At 38.7% G+C, this 17,587-nt stretch overlaps 1 protein-coding gene across 3 annotated transcripts; it reads left to right on the top strand.

The window, feature by feature from the left end:
* The first annotated feature begins 6,639 nt into the window (after positions 1-6,639).
* Clec7a (C-type lectin domain containing 7A) lies at positions 6,640-16,453 on the top strand. 3 transcript variants are annotated; one of them, XM_021191518.2, is made up of 6 exons: positions 6,640-6,742; positions 8,333-8,431; positions 10,437-10,574; positions 11,770-11,921; positions 13,947-14,065; positions 16,327-16,453. In XM_021191518.2, the coding sequence occupies exons 1-6, from the start codon at positions 6,640-6,642 to the stop codon at positions 16,451-16,453; spliced, it is 738 nt and encodes a 245-aa protein (XP_021047177.1). The 3 variants fall into 3 exon arrangements, with proteins under 3 accessions (XP_021047177.1, XP_021047178.1, XP_021047180.1); XM_021191519.2 differs by having other exon boundaries at positions 8,333-8,441; positions 10,447-10,574; XM_021191521.2 differs by lacking the exon at positions 10,437-10,574.
* The last annotated feature ends 1,134 nt before the right edge of the window (positions 16,454-17,587 follow it).

The following is a 17,587-nucleotide window of genomic DNA, read 5'->3' as shown; positions in this document are numbered from 1 at the left end:
ATTTTTTATGAGTGTAATCCCACCTAATAAATAATCTTTTAGAAATGATACAGAATGCCTAACTTGTGATTTAAAACCCCATCTAGATCAGACGGACATACCTGCAATGTCTAAATTCAGGAGGATGGAGCACAGAATTGCTGTGTTCAAGGTCAGCCTGGTGTTAGGCCACTCTGAGCGTCCTGCATAGCTTTAACTGTCAACTTGACAGAACCCGAAACTATTTGGGAAGAAAATTTTTACTGAGGAATTGCTAGGTCAGATTGGCCTCACTATGGGTCTTGGTAATTGATGTAGGAGACCCCAGCCCGCAGTAGGCAGTACCAACCCTAGGCAGGGGTTCTTGACTGCATAAGAAAGCTTAGGTAAACAAGTTGGCAGCAAGAGGCATTTGTTTCTCTCTGCCTTTGACTATGGCTGTGATGTGACCAGCTGCCCAAGTTCCCACCTTAGCTCCCACTCAGTGATGGCCAGCAGCATGAAACTACAAGCCTAATAAACCCTGTTGTCCCCCAAGTCACCCTAACAACAACAAAACTAAAACTAGAATACTGGGCTGCCATGTAAGACCCTGTCTCAGCCACAACAATGGAAATAGCATTTGGGATGAGGAGGCAAGTGGAAATCTACAAGTTTGAGTCTGTCCGTGTCTACACAGTGACTTCTAAGCCAGCTAAGGCAACATAGCAAGAATATGTCTGTAGGAAACAAACTAAAACTAAACATGAACCAACAAACAACATACTTCAGTAACTTAGATAACAAAGTAATTGTATTAAGTAGTTTTGCATGTCCATTATTTTAACTAGCCTTGACAAAGTAATGTGGATTATAGTTCTTTCAAAAATTTTTGGTTCATTTATACATCCATTCACTCACTGATTGCTGAATGGGAGTTCATTCTAAAGAGAATTGGTCTGTAGCAGGAACAGCATAGACAGCAAGCACACACAGCGACCATTCCTATGATGCTCAGAGTCTGCATTAAGAAAGAAAAATAATTTAAAACAAGCACATTGTATTAATTTAACACAGGGGAGTCGTTAATTTAGATACTTGGAGTTGATAATGAGACAACTATAGACATTTTTCTGTCAATGTGGGAAGTTGTAAATTGATAGCCAACTTTAAGAATTAGAAACAAAATGGGCATACATGTTTATGACTAAGCCACACCTGCCCGAAGGGAGTGGGGGTAACCAACTTCTAAAACCCATGGCTGTCAAAGATGAAACAGCAACCGTTAGCAGCGTTTCCACCCTGATTCAGGTCCTGCCTGCTTAAATTCTGCAACTTGACTCCCACTCTGATAGATAGGATTTAAGGTCTAATTTGCCTTGAAATACCTAAGTCAAGACTGTAGATGGCGCTATCACTTTGATTATTTGCTGAGTGATTTTTGCTAAACATTTTGAGTTATTCCCACCATCCTGGCTCAGATCACACACTATAGGAGAATTATTATTGACATTCATCAGTTTACCCTCTCTTTTCGACGTACAAGGATCTCAATAGACATTTTCACAGGAAGAAGCCAACTCAGAAATCGAAACACTTTTAAAAATCACTCAGTAGCATGGGGGAAAGGACACCACCACCTGCTGAGTCTCTGTATCCTGAATTTAGAAGCTGCAATGGTGGGTGATTTATTTACACTGTGATCTGATGCCTGCTCCTCTCTGTAAGAACACCAGGTGAACTGCTGCCAATGTGTTAAGCTCAGTTACTTTGTTCTAAATAAAACGGTGTATAAAATCCCCACATGCAGAACAAAAGTCACCTGAGGTGCTGGTGTTGACAACTAGGGCAATCTTGAGACCTTCCTCAGGGATATCAACACTACATCCTGTTTACACTCTGTCTGTTAAATATTATTCTGTAATTAAGAGCAGAAGAAGTAAAAAGTCAATAGATCTGACTGGTCAACGGGTGGCTAGCAATGTATTAAAAGTGTATGAAATGGAAAAAGGAGGAGCCACCACGAGAAGAATGAAGGAAAACGCATAGGTCACCCAAGGCACACAAGTAAATACCCAAGAAAAGCATTCCCCACTCAGATACCCAAACATCACATCATACTTGATAAATGTATCAGTTATGCCTTTCAATTAAATGTAGGACAAACTTTAAAATTAAATGAATTACATATATATTCCCACTTTAAAAAAAACAGCAAAAATAAAAATGAATTAATAAAATGCTCCCTCCTTGAAAATAGCATTCAGCATTCTTTCTTCAATTCCTCCTAACTTCCCAGGGAAATTTAGAAACAATCCTACTGTAATATGGGACTAGAAGTTGGACTTGATAATAATTCAGCCTGATGACTTCCATGAGGAGTGTGGTTGTTTTCCTGTCTGGCTCCAGGCACTGTGCTGGACATTGAACTCAGCTGGAAAGAGAATGCTCTTCCTCTTCAGGGTTATAAACTGAATCACACAATGGCATGGACTGTAGCATAGATTATATATGTGATATTTGAAGTATTATCACTGATCTTTATATCAGGAATAGGTAGATGATTTCTTTAAGACAGTGTCTCATGTAGCTCAGACTGGCCTTGAAATCGTCTTACTTCAGCATCTCTTCTGCTGAAGTTGTACCATGCCCTTACTCCTAATCAGAGATAAGTAGGAAGGAGAACGAGTGAGAATAAAGTATAATGACATATGTGGATAGAAGTGTTCCTAGAAAGCCCATTCATTTGTATGCAAGCCTAAAAACAAGAAAAAGGAGAATTATCAACTGATAATTTTTATTGATTTTTAAAGTATCTTTTCTTTGATATTTATAGACACAAAGGTACAAGTACATTTATGAATGTGTATTCATTGAAAAATCTATGTTGAAAATGGTTCTAGCACAGCTGGCGGCTATCATGTAGAAGAATGAGAATTGATCCATTCTTATCTCCTTGTACAAAGCTCAAGTCTAAGTGGGTCAAAGACCTATACATAAAAACAGAGACACTGAAATTGATAGAGGAGAAAGTGGGGAAAAGCCTCGAAGTTATGGGCACAGGGAAAAAAATTCTCAACAGAACACCAATGGCTTGTGCTGTAAAATCAAGAATTGACAAATGGGACCTCATAAAATTGCAAAGCTTCTGTAAGGCAAAAGACACTGTCAACAAGACAAGAAGGCCACCAACAGATTGGGAAAGGATTTTTACCAATCGTAAATCTGATAGAGGACTAATATCCAATATATACAAAGAGCTCAAGAAGCTGGACTCCAGAAATTCAAATAACCCCATTAAAAAATGGGGTACAGAGCTAAACAAAGAATTATCAACTGAGGAATACCGAATGGCTGAGAAACACCTGAAAAAATGTTCAACATCCTTAGTCATCAGGGAAATACAAATCAAAACAACCCTGAGATTCCATCTCACACCAGTCAGAATGGCTAAGATTAAAAATTCAGGTGACAGCAGATGCTGGCGAGGTTGTGGAGAAAGAGGAACACTCCTCCATTGCGGGTGGGATTGCAAGCTTGTACAACCACTCTGGAAATCAGTCTGGAGGTTCCTCAGAAAATTGGACATAGTACTACCGGAGGACAGCAATACCTCTTCTGGGCATATACCCAGAAGATCTTCCACTGGTAATAAGGACACATGCTCCACTATGTTCATAGCAGCCTTATTTATAATAGCCAGAAGCTGGAATGAACCCAGATGTCCCTCAATAGAGGAATGGATAAAGAAACTGTGGTACATTTACACAATGGAGTACTACTCAGCTATTAAAAACAATGAATTTATGAAATTCTTGGGCAAATGGATGTATCTGGAGGATATCATCCTTAGTGAGGTAACCCAATCACAAAAGAAGTCACTAGATATGCACTCATTGATAAGCGGATATTAGCCCAGAAACTTAGAATACCCAAGATACATTTTACAAAACACAAGACTGCTTGTGGACGTTGTACATCGTGGTGCGCACTAGGCTCCGCACCACGATGTACAACGTCCACAAGCAGCAGCTATTGGATGGAACACAGGACCCCAGTGGAGGAGCTAGAGAAAGTACCCAAGGAGCTGAAGGGGGCTGCAACCCTGTTGGTGCAACAACAATACGAACTAACCAGTACCCCTCTGAGCTCGTGTCTCTAGCTGCATATGTAGCAGAAGATGGCCTAATCGGAGCAGGGGCGGGGGGGGGTATAGGGAACTTTCGGGATAGCATTTGAAATGTAAATAAAGAAAATAATAATAATAATAAATAAAAGCAAGAACAAAAATAAAGAAAAATCCATGTTGAATAAGAAGATTAATTTCTTAGGAAATGTAAGTATGACGAATATACATAAGATTCTTGACTCTTAGAAGCAGTTTTTCATTTTTTTTGTTGATACTTTTATATATTACGTGATGAAATTTAGTTCTTTCCATGCCCTATACTCCTCTGTCACCCACTACCTTCCCATTATGTCAACAACCCCCTCAGACTTTCATGTCTCTGCCCCAAGGGTGACCCAGAGTTTAGTTAATTAGAAATGCCTGAGAGGAACTTGGCATGGCTTTCATTCTCTTGTCTGTGTCTTCTTATGAAATGCAGATGTCCTTTTCCTCTAGACACTGAAAGAGGATCTCTCACTCCTCCTCCATCTCATGTGAAGATCTCATGGCCTGTGCCAGGGTCATCTTCCTCTTTGTGTCATTTTCTTAGATGTCAGCATGCCTTATTTGTGGTAGGATTCCTACACCTCACCATGCTGCTTTATTGAATTGAATGGCTAGTGGATAGTGAGATAGGCAGACATGACCCCTCTATGACATATCCAGGAATAGTCAGTAAGACTTGTGTGGGAGACTATGTAAGATGAAGGCTCTCACTTGCTGCTGAGAGCTCTATCATCTCTGTCCGTATTAGACTTTGAGAAGTCCATACTCATTTTCAGATAACAACCCCTCCTACCTTCACCAGTACATGTGGCAGGCCCATAATGGCTTCCAAGTAACTGAGAGCTTTGTTCCTAAGGACTGATGGGTCCAAAAGCCTGAGGTACCTACACAAGTATGCTCATAGAGCTACGAGCTTCTTAAGTCAGAGCTGAGTTTGTTATCCCATGATCAGGGAGAATATTGAGTTTTTGAGATCTGTCTCAAAAAAACAAAACAAAACAAAAAACCATCTTGACAGCAGGTGGTAGGTAAATCCACTCTTACAGCAGATATATTTGGAACTTGCAATATAGTATCTTTTCTCTGCCCTTGGCATGAGAAGTCCACCACCCTGAACAGTCTCCTCAAGGGCCAACATTCGAGGGTGATCATCCTTGCTCTTCCTCACAGTCTCTGAGAGTTGGAGGTGAGTGCATTGTTTCCAGATGTGCCGCTGCCTCAAGTCATGAAGATGAGGAGTTTCTTAGTTTAGTAAGTGCCAATTGACCAGTCCTGAAGAAGACTCACTCTGGCTATCCCTTTACTATTGCAGCTTCTTTTTATTAGCACACTCTAGCCTTGAAAAAGTCTTCAAATTTTGTTTTGTGGACTCTGACTTCCATTCATGGTAAATCTTCTTCTCAAACGCAATCGTATCCTTAAACTAAGTCTGTTCTCGTTTCTTTGATGGTCTCCTTGTTGACTTATAGCAGTAATCAAATGATGGTTGTTTCACAACTTTACTGATTCGATCACTTTTTGTTAATCTGTGAATTGAGAGAGAGAGAGAGAGAGAGAGAGAGAGAGAGAGAGAGAGAGAGAGAGAGAGAATTTAGCTTTATGTTTCAGTCTATTATATGTATCATAAGAGTCCAGAAGACCAGAAGAATGAAACCAGTGCAACAATAAATAATTCCAAGTCTTAAAATCTTAGTAGACTTTGTTCTAGTCCCTTGTTCTAGTTCTGAAATTTCCATCTTCAAGTATCCATGTCTTTTTCTCCTCATTTGAAAATAGTAGTGCTAATATGTGCTAAAGTGTAATTCTTAGGGAGGGAGACAGAATGAGAAAGCAGGTGTGCTGTGAAGTACAAAAGGCAGAATCATTACCAATAAATGTTTAGTCCTATATACTTCTACTCCATGATAAGCCTCAAAGAGAATCGTTCGCTTCGTGTTGCTGGAGTAATGTACTTTAGATGCTCAGCTGTAGTTTCCTCCATCAGGTAATAAGTTTCTATGTGGAGAACCTTCCTGCAAATGCTGCCAACTCCAGGCAGTTATAGAGTATTTAATACAGTGTAAGGTATGGACACATGAAAAGATGCGTGGATGCAGGCAGAGTTCTAACAAGCCAGTGTTGAATTCAAGACACCCAAACTGCTTAACAGTTTACATAGGCCATACCGATTAATCATGTCAGTTTCAATGGGGAGTGTAACCAACATCTTTTAAGACTGTAGTACATGGATCAGTCATAGAGTTCATCTAAAATGACATGCACCATACAACATTTCAGTTTTCTTCAGAAGTTACAGCCTCAGAAACAGGATCTAGAGGCCAAAGGGGAAATTACTCCAATGTGGTTTTCATTTCCTGCTTTGGGCACTGACTAGACTATTTAAGCTGAGCTCCATGAACCTCAGTGAAGAACTGTTTCAGGGTTTGGATGAGTGAGCCCCATCCTGGCAGTTATTTTACTAGTAAAGAACATTCCAGTGCTCTGCCTACCTAGGGCCCTGTGAAGCAATGAAATATCACTCTCATATAGAGAATCTGGATGAAGATGGATATACTCAATTAGACTTCAGCACTCGAGACATCCATAAAAGGCCCATGATTTCAGATAAAGGTATCCATTTTCTTTCTGCTAACAGAATCTTTTTTCTGAAATAACAGAAGTAGAGACCTGGAGAGACTCTTGATTTGTAGAACTGCCTACAAATATATATTTTCATATATGTATTTATATATGGAAATATATAATATATGTGTATGTGTGTGATATTTATATATATGATATATATATGTATATATATACATATATATATGAGCGAGAGAGCAAGAGAAAGAGAGAGAGAGAGAGAGAGAGAGAGAGAGAGAGAGAGAGAGAGAGAGAGAGTTTTAAAGGCTGCTGGGAGTCATCATAGATCCTTTGAATGCCCACTAAGCTTCATTCCCTGAGAAATATGCAACGACTTTCACAAATTGCTTTTGGTTTATGGCAGAAAACAGAACTACTCTACTCTACAGTCGGAGGTGGCACTGGTAATATGAGTAAAAGAGAAAGATGAAAGAATTTTAGTAGAGTTGCTTTTTGCTTTTTTTTTTTTTTTTTTAACTTGTGGGAGGATCAGGAAACAGACAAACAACCTGTACAACCATACAAGGTAGGATGCTAAAGTCATGGGGATGCAACTATAGAGGAGTGTGTGGCAAATAAAAACGAGTGCATCTTTGGTTAAACACAAAGAGAAGCCCAGGAGTCATGGGGTTTAAATCCCAAGTCTGCTATGCTCTTTTGGTAAGAGATTAATTTTGATTTTATAAAATGAGATGTTAATATATCAGTGATGGAAAAACACAAGCTACATTAAAATGTCTCATTATCAGGGGATAGATATTAAAATGGAAACAAGATGAGAATAAAGGACATTAAAGTCCTAACACAGAGTGAGTGTTTTAGTCTCTTTAAGGGTCACCTATTGGGGCAGCTCTATGACTTGGCTTTCTGCTGTTGCTGTCCTCAGCTTAAAACAAAATCAGTTCGCTATTAACTTATAGGAAGAAATGACTCACGGGTTCTAACATCAGTTTGCTTTCTTTTGCTTTTCAGTGTTCACATTATGCAATTATTTTCCTCTTATAACCACTTACACAATCCCTTTCTTGTGAAATTTGCTTGGAAAATAGTCTAAAAATCGATTGAGGGAAGGGGCATAGCTTGCATGCTTATGCTGCGTAAACTAGAGAGCTCAGTCCCGGCAACAGTATTTGAAGGTGCTATCAATCCAATTTCAAAATTGGAAATAACAAAAATTAAAAAGAAAGGCATAGAGAAAATAACTTGTTTAAATCATGCACCATATAAATGACAAGAAAAAACTAGCCTTAGTTATTGGTGCTGTTTCTCCTACAGAAAACTCTATGGCCAAGTAGGACTTCAGGGAATGGACAATGTCCAGACCTATAGACTAGCCTGTGAGCCTACAATGGAGGAGTTACAGATGGTATGGCCATGAGGTTACGGCTGAAGCAATGGAAGAAGAGGCATCCTGAAGTTGGAGGAAAATGGAGATTTACACTACAATATTAGATTCTCAAGTAGATAGAGCCTAGTGTCTGCTGATCCCTTTAGAACCACCCCAATTTCAATGAGCTAAGCTGTTGAAGAGTTCCATCATCTTCCCTCATTTTCTTTCTCATCTCTCTGACTTTCCAGGAAGCCGGGCTCCATCTTCTCCTTGGAGGCCCATTGCAGTGGGTTTAGGAATCCTGTGCTTTGTGGCAGTAGTGGTTGCTGCAGTGCTGGGTGCCCTAGGTGAGTATGAGTGAGTGTGTGTGTGGGGGGGGGTGGTTGATGCAGTCACAAACAGTGATTGTGCAATTCACTTATGCCAAGAACTCTCTCAAGGGCTTGGCATGTATAACCTCATTTAATCTGTATATTAATCCCATTAAGTTGGTGCTATTAATTTCTGTTTCAGTTATAGGAGCATTGAGAGACTTGAAGATTAACTCTTCCATAGTTATAACCTAGTTATTGGTGAGATTATAGGAAATGGTGGATTATATAAAACCTGCTTAATAAAACTTATATTCTCAAGTATATTGCTCTACTATTCTACATAGGTGATTTTTTTTTTAAAGTAGAACTGAAAGTAAAAGTTAGTGGGGGAAACTTGCAGAGTCAAAAGAATCATAATCCTTCCTAGGAGATAGCCGTATTAAATGAGTTGTGTGTCATTTTTGAAAGCCTCATGACACGATACGTGGGAATTATCTTACACATGATCTTTAATAAAACATATCTTGACTCTGCCAAGTACTGCCTGAGGCATTGAAAAATTACTAAGCAGATGTTTTGTGAAGACTGAATATATCTCTTTAGGTTTCTGTATTTCATGAATTCTGTGTCAATAGAGTTGTAAACTTCATATATATTGGATATTAGTCCCCTATCAAATTTAGGATTGGTAAAGATCCTTTCCCAATCTGTTGGTGGCATNTTTGTCTTATTGACAGTGTCCTTTGCCTTACAGAAGCTTTGCAATTTTATGAGGTCCCATTTGTTGATTCTTTATCTTAGAGCACAAGCCATTGCTGTTCTGTTCAGGAATTTTTCCCCTGTGCCCATATCTTCGAGGCTCTTCCCACACTTTCTCCTCTATAAGTTTCAGTGTCTCTGTTTTTCTGTGGAGTTCCTTGATCCACTTGAGCTTTGTACAAGGAGATGAGAATGGATCAATTCACATTCTTCTACATGATAACCACCAGTTGAGCCAATACCATTTGTTGAAAATGCTGTTTTTTTTCCACTGAATGGTTTTAACTCCTTTGTCAAAGATCAAATGACCACAGGTGGGGTTCATTTCTGGGTCTTCAATTCTATTCCATTGATCTACTTGCCTGTCACTGTACCAGTACCATGCAGGTTTTATCACAATTGCTCTGTAGTACAGCTTGAGATCAGGCATGGTGATTCCAACATAGGTTCTTTTATTGTTAAGAATAGTTTTTGCTATCCTAGTTTTTTTGTTATTCCAGATGAATTTGCAAATTTATCTTTCTAACTCTATGAAGAATTGAGTTGGAATTTTGATGGGGATTGCATTGAATCTGTAGAAGGAACAAAAATATGAACTAACCAGCAACCCCCAAAGCTTGTGTCTCTAATTGTATATGTAGCAGAGGATGACCTAGTTGGCCATCAATGGGAGGAGAGGCCCTTGGTCTTGCAAAGATTGTATGCCCCAGTACTGGGGAATGCCAGGGCCAGGAAGTGGGAGTGGGTGGGTTGGGGAACAGGGCCGGGTGAGGGTATAGGGGACTTTCAGAGAGGAAACTAGAAAATGGGATAGCATTTGAAATGTAAATGAAGAAAATATCTTTAAAAAAAGTTGTAAACTTCAAAGAGTTTTCATTGCTCAAAATTAGTCACATTCTTGCTGAGTACAGAAACATTCTATATATGACATGCTGGGTAATTCTCAAAGAGCTAGCTAGCATTTTTAAATAATAGAAGAAAGCAAAAGGTATTATTTCATTAAATTATTAGTATTTAAAATGGCTTACAATTGCAGTTAGATCTATGCCATTTTCTTTTTGCTACCTGCTTCATAGTCCTTTCCATATATTTAATATATCATCTATGTGTGACCCATCTGACTCTGTCTTTTTATCAGCAACATACAATTTATTTATCAACAATCATAAGCATCCACTATATACTTCCATGAAAATATGAGTGCTGGCATTTCCGTTTTCAAACACAGCAGAATGACTTTCTTTTTTTCTGTCACTATTGCTGTTCGTGATGTATGAAGCATTTCGGAGACACAATTCAGGGAGAAATCCAGAGGAGAAAGACAACTTCCTATCAAGAAATAAAGAGAACCACAAACCCACAGAATCATCTTTAGATGAGAAGGTGGCTCCTCCCTCCAAGGCATCCCAAACTACAGGCAAGGGCAGCACCAAAGGAGCAATGGGATCCCCAATTCCAGAGGTTCATTTCCTGGTGCTGAGGCCTGGGGAGGGGAATACCTTTACATCTACTAACAGCACATTCAAGGCAAGCAGACCTAACAGAATTCCCTTAGCATAACATACCCTTCCAAACAGTTGATAAAGTGGCATCACAAATTCACAGCTCTTTCACTTACTAAAAGAAGCAGCGTCTGCTCCTATCTCTGGCTGCGGCTGAGATCTACGGGATATGATGTAATTTGATGCAAATGAAGGGGCAGTGTTCAGTGTCCTTATGGAACTGGTATTTTTACAGTGATGTTAGAATAAGAAAGATGTGAGGGAAAAGGAGTGTAGGGGAAAAGTGAGGAAGGGACATTGAAGAATGTAAATGCTAATAATATACTAATATGCTAATAACTCACTGAAAACTGGATAAATGCATTCAATCATAGCATTCAACTGATTTCATAACTTTTTTCTATATCCAGCCTGTGTTTCTGATTGAATCATAACTGATTGACAATGCTTTCCCTTCAGCAGTCCATCTCTGGACTTACCTCCCGTCTTCAGCTAATGAAATGCAAAAGAGCCTTTGAAATATAAATAATTACTTTTATGCCTCTTCATAGGATAAATTAAGTCAAGTAGAACGCCTGTTTGTAGCCATTGATTTTGAGTGGCATTTGTTTTATAGAGAATCAATAAAGAAAGGGAATCTAGGCCTAAGCTTGAAGTAATGGATGAGATAAGTCTAGTCGTCTATTTAAAACACTACACAAACTCAACTGATTTTAAATTTTATACTTGTTTTGTTTGCATGTTTGCCTGTGTGTATCACTTGCATACCTGGTACCCTCAGAGGCCAGAAGAGGGCACCACTGCCCTGAAACTGCAGTTATAGATGTTTGTGAAGTGTCATATGGGTGCTGGGAAACAAACCTACGTGCTCTGGAAGAGCAATCAGTGTTCTCAAACACTGAACCACTTCTTTAGTCCCTTTACTTTAAATTTTTTTAAATGAGTGAAGAGATTTTTAATATATTCTCTAAAGCTATCATCTAATTTGTGTCAAAAATTAAAGATGTATTAAAGAAATATGTTAATGAAAATTTATTATTAGGTACTCATGAATGCACTAAGGGAATTATTGTTATACTATGAATTTCATGATATTAATTTTCTTTCCAGGAGTTTTTTCTCGGCCTTGCCTTCCTAATTGGATCATGCATGCAAAGAGCTGTTACCTATTTAGCTTCTCAGGAAAGTCCTGGTATGGAAGTAAGAGACACTGCTCCCAGCTAGGTGCTCATCTACTGAAGATAGATGACTCAAAAGAATTTGTAAGCACATACTTCTGTAATTACCTGTGGTCTATATTCATCAGGGCAAGAGAGATTCCTGCACTAACAATGTTAATATCATCATTCGGTATAACTGCAAAATTATGCAGTATAGTAATAATGCATGGTTTTATTTTTTATTAATGAATTAGAAAAGGAATCACATTTTACTTTAAAATAAGCAATTTCGGGGCACTAAGCTTGACCTGAATTTGTTTCTAGAACCCACATAATAGAAGGGGAAAAAACTGACTCCCACAAATGGCCCTCTGACCTCCACATGAGTACTGTGGCATTGCACAGAACACACATGCACAAAAGGATGAAAAGGGAAATGTTAAAGTAAATACGTTAAAACAAACTTTATGATTGTTCAAATGTTGTGGTAAGGGCTCTGTAAGTTTGTTTATGCGTACTTCAATTTTCAAATTTGAAGTATAGGAGAAAAACTGCCCATTTGTTATTTTAATATCAAGAAAGATATCAGCAATGACAATAAACATTTATGAATTGTTTGGTCTTGTTAAAATACTGAGGAAGGCAAAGAGGTGGTTTTATTTGATTTTTGTTATTATTTATTTTGTGTTGTTGTTACTTAATTTTGATACACACTTTCCATCTTAGCTCAGACTGATCTAGACAAGAAATTCCTTCTAAGTGACAAAGAGGATTAAAAAGTAACCCTTTTATATATAGTTGAAAAGAGAAATAACAGTTGTTAAAAGTCAAACAACAGATAAAATAGCAAATAAGCTGAAAGTTTAAAAGCACCCCTATTAACAAGCAATTGTATGGGACCAGGAGGACTTACAGTACATGTTGAAGGAAAAGTGGGTGAGAGCTACAGAAAGCATCCCTCAGTACAATTCCAGTCTGCACACTCTATTCTGCCTTCACTACTCTGTTTTTGTCCATCTGTAACTCCATACCCAATAGCTGCAGTTCCTGTGAAAGTTAACGAAAGCAGGAATACAGACAAGGAAGAGGATCACATTAGAAATTCACCTGGCCTTTGATATCAACCTGTGATTGGCAAGGAATCATCCGATTTTTGTGACCAATTCAAGAGTCCTGGATTATTTTAATCATAAAACATGCAGTTCAGGGCTGGGGATGTACATCTGTGGAAGAGAGCTTACCTGACACTTGTCAGGCTCTGGGTCTCATCCACAGCATTATTTTCCTTGGTAAAGTTATTATGAGTTTATGTTTGCTACTTGTACAAAAACTAATGGCCCATTTCCCACGAAGCTGCTTGGGAGCTGGACATTGCTGGATTCTGTGTAGTTTGTTGATTGAGGTAGAATATTGATAATCTAAGCCTATTTTCCCCCTTTAGTTTGTGTGAGAGCTTGTGTGTGTGTGTGTGTGTGTGTGTGTGTGTGTGTGTGTGTGTGTGTGTGTGTGTTCGCACACTGAACCTAGAGAGCTAGGCTTACAACCACCCAACTCCTGGACTCTCCTGTCTTCAACCCCTACCATACAGGAGTTAAAGGTATGTATGCAGCTGGCATTTTAATATGGATATTGGGAACTCAAATCCAGGTCCTGATGTGTTCCCAGCAAGCAATCTTACCCACTGAGCCATCTCCCTAGCTCACATCTTTATTAACGAATCGATTCTTTTTGTTCGTTTGTTTTGTTTTGTTTTGTTTTGTTTTGTTTTGTTTTGTTTTGTTTTGTTTCGAGACAGGGTTTCTCTGTGTAGCCCTGGCTGTCCTGGAACTCACTCTGTAGACCAGGTTGGCCTCGAACTCAGAAATCCTCCTGCCTCTGCCTCCCAAGTGCTGGGATTAAAGGCGTGCGCCACAACGCCCAGCAACGAATCTATTCTTGATGGGAAAATTGAAAATGACTCTTAAAACACCTCTCTAGACATTCAACGATATTCAGTGATTTACAGTCCTCTCTATATAGTCACCTTATGTGAACATCCTTCTATAAAAGGATTCATTCCTCCCTGGATGCCTATAGCATTGTTTTAGGATCCCCCTGATGTATGTTTGTATTTTTGTTTTACTTCAGGAGTTCATTGAAAGCCAAACATCGTCTCACCATATTAATTCATTTTGGATAGGCCTTTCCCGCAATCAGAGTGAAGGGCCATGGTTCTGGGAGGATGGATCAGCATTCTCCCCCAACTCGTAAGTTCCGGTACAGACATGGAGAGGTGGAATCCTACCATGCAGCTACAAAACCTGCTTCTCTGGTCACATATGAGAAAAAGGAGTCATGGTGGCGGAGGGAGAGGGAGAGAGGGACATAGAGATGAAGAGAACAGCTCTCAGGAAAGCTGTAAAGGATGCTCTCCTGGTGCTGGCTAAGGGATTCCTATGGCATCTGGTCCTTCTGGCCCAGTGAGGAGAGGTGCTATTCAGTGCAGCCTTGGACTTCGAGGCTGTACCTATGTCTGAGGTAATGATTAACCCACTCTATGTACATGAGACATTAGACAAATCACCATACTTCTTTTATGGCTGCATTCTTTAGCCAAAACTGAGAATAGAAAGAGTGGCTATCCTTTACAATGGTAAAGTAAAGGGCATAAAGGTAAAATCATTAGCATAATATTTTTTTACAAAACTGATGAAAAATGGTATCTTATATCATTGTTTCAACTGTATCTTACATTTGTGAACTTACAATTTCTTCCTAAATGTGTGCTGAAGTCTTTGAAATTTCTATTCATCTGTTCATTAATATTTGTAAATATAAAATTTTATCTCCTTTTCAATGTATATTCATGCATGCATGCGTGTATCTTTTCTCCCATTAATCTTAATATATTTAGTCCAATTTAACTAAACTTTAATTTTTTAAATTTTGCTAATATTTCTCTATTCTCTTTTATCACTTTGGCTAGTATTGATTCTCATATATATTATTACCTTCCACCTAATTTCTCTGTGTCAAGCTGAATTCTTTCTCTAAATTCTTATGTTGGAGGTTTAACTCATCATCTCCAGTCTTTTTTGGCTTTGGAGTCATTTGGTTCACACGCTTTCTGACTTCCACGGTGAGTTGTTCTTTGATCCATGACATAGAAATAAATTTCTCACTTTTCACACCCATGCTTCTTACCTTCCTATTTATCCTTTAGATTTCAGGCTTAGCTCCTCTGTGATCAGAGAACATACTGCACGTGGTGGTAATTCCCTCTTAATTTGTATTGAACACATCTACACGGGTCCTCCTATATTTCTTTAAGAGTGTCACTTGATATTTTAAAGCCATATTAAAAGGTTTATGTGGATTTAGAATTGTTGCATCTTCCTGTATGATGTCACTTTCCTCCCTCCTTTCCTCCCTCCCTCCCTCCCTCCCTCCCTCCCTTTGTATTTTACTGATTTCTGTTTTAATTTTTGTTTATTTCCCATAATTCCTCTGGTTTACCTGTTTTGTTTTGTTTTTGTCACTTGCAGCTCATTTTGCTTACAGTATTCTCAGTACTATCTATTAACTCCTAGAGTCCACTCAGGACAGTTGTTTTTTTAGTCTGTACCTGCAAACTCTGTGTGCATTCTGTTTTTCTCCTTGTGCATCATTCAAGTTGGTTTGTTTTCTTAAATACCTAATTGTGTTTGACAGCTGATCATCATCATTGCATTGTGAACTCTGGAGGGCTTTTTGTGTCAACTTGAAGTTCATAGAGTAACACATCTTTTGCTTCCTGAGGATAGTGGTGGCAATGAAATGCCCTCTCCCGTACCCTCACCCAGTGTTACATCAGCAGTGCTCAGCTACCTCTCCTCTACTAATTCACTCCAAATGCATTCACTAACAACCCACAGAACATACTCCTTCCTCTTCTGCAGCATTTATTCGCCTTGATTTGTTTTTCCATGGTAACCATGCAACTAGATGATTCTTTGTAAGTTCACAAAATGGGTTTAATATTTTAAAATGTTCCAGGGTGGCAGTAACTTAATCTCGGCCCCCAAACCACTTGAATGTCGGGAAATTTTTCAGAAATTACTAGCAAAAATTCTCCCTGGGGTCTGGGTTGAGGCAGTTTATCTTACCCCTGTCAATTCAAGAGCAGATTTTCTCAGTCTACCAACCACAGGGTCAAGAAGAAGCAGCCATTCAGGGTAGAGTTCAGTAGGTGGTGACTTTTGCACTATGACCCAATGATATTCCTTGAACGTGACTAATTGGCATGACTCTTTATTTCATTCAACTATTAATATTAGCATTTCTGAGGGAAAAATCATTTTCTTACCTTAATTATAAAGACAAGTCTATTACCACTTGAAGATTAATTCATTCTAAATTAAAGATTCATTTTTAAATAATTTAAATGCCTCAAACTATTTTTACCAATGCTCTTAAACTTGCTAGCTCCATGAAAGACCTCCGTGGTCTCTGTTTATTTTAATTACCTCACTGTATTTCTTTCTAACAGGTTTCAAGTCAGAAATACAGCTCCCCAGGAAAGCTTACTGCACAATTGTGTATGGATTCATGGATCAGAGGTCTACAACCAAATCTGCAATACTTCTTCATACAGTATCTGTGAGAAGGAACTGTAAATGTGTGTGAGAATATAATGATGGTGTGTGTGTGTGTGTGTGTGTGTGTGTGTGTGTGTACAGGCACACACACCACCGCTACCACCACCACCACTACCAACAACAACAACAACAACAGAACAGAACAGAACAGAACAGAACAGAACAGAACAGAACAGAACAGAACAGAACAGAACAGAACAGGAAAGATGAATATTAAAAACCAGAGAAAATGCTGAAATGCTAAGAAACTTTAACCTCAGCTGAGAACTTGGATGAAGAAGCTGAGACTTTTGTACTTGTCATCTTCACAAAGATGGTGGCACTATCTTGCATTTAGGAAGCCACTAGGCATGGAGTGAGGGCAGCTCAAAAATACAGAGAATATATATTATGTATTTGAGGTACCCTGACTCAAATTTCACAGCCACAAATAAACCCCTACACCATCAGGAAACACTGTAGAGGAGTGTGGCTATAGTGTCTTCTAGACAGGACAGGGAGAGTATATCTAGGAAATAAAAACAATACCTGCATAATGACAACCTCAGTTGGTATGATATAGATGTAGAAGTTCCACAAGGCCCTATTCCCCACATGAAGAACTACAGGAAGTTAAAGAGGGGGGAAAGCTTTCTCTAGGAACAAGCCTACTGAACCCCAAGAAGTCAACACTGAACATATGTACAGATCAGTATCATTAAATAAACTAGTAAGACATATGCATATATGTTAATCAAAAATTGTTACCAGAGTACACACTGTGTTTGCATGATTTGCTCAGTGTCTACAGTATATCAGACACATGGAGAAGGCAAAATGCACTTCTAAATTGAGAAGTGAAAAAATGAGAGAAGAGAATCTTCACCACAAATAGGGCTTCTATTTTCACCCACATGATCATTATTAAAATGGCCATCACCCCAAAGTAGTGACCCAAGCTACTTCCTCAACTAGATAACTCAAAGAGTCTGCTCACCTTTTCTGATAGCAAATCTGGTATGCCCTTACAGGAAGCGTTCTCCTTAAATTCTATAGTTGGAAAAAGATCATATCTGATAGTGAATATTTAAATAGCACCCAGTCGGGATTAGTGTTTTGAAACACATAACATATTTCATCTTTTTATGATACACTATCTTGCAGTTAACAACC

This window comes from Mus pahari, chromosome 2 (assembly GCF_900095145.1).
Source record: "Mus pahari chromosome 2, PAHARI_EIJ_v1.1, whole genome shotgun sequence".
Lineage (NCBI taxonomy): Eukaryota > Metazoa > Chordata > Mammalia > Rodentia > Muridae > Mus > Mus pahari.
Note: the sequence above shows the minus strand (reverse complement) of the source record. Positions and strands in the feature narration are given on the sequence as shown.

Bases quoted from the DNA above. Each gene is read 5' to 3' on its own strand.
- Clec7a (XM_021191518.2), top strand. From the start codon at position 6,640: ATGAAATATCACTCTCATATAGAGAATCTGGATGAAGATGGATATACT. The intron at 6,743-8,332 runs GTATCCATTTTC...CTGACTTTCCAG, and splicing joins GCCCATGATTTCAGATAAAG to GAAGCCGGGCTCCATCTTCT. The intron at 8,432-10,436 runs GTGAGTATGAGT...TGATGTATGAAG, and splicing joins TGCAGTGCTGGGTGCCCTAG to CATTTCGGAGACACAATTCA.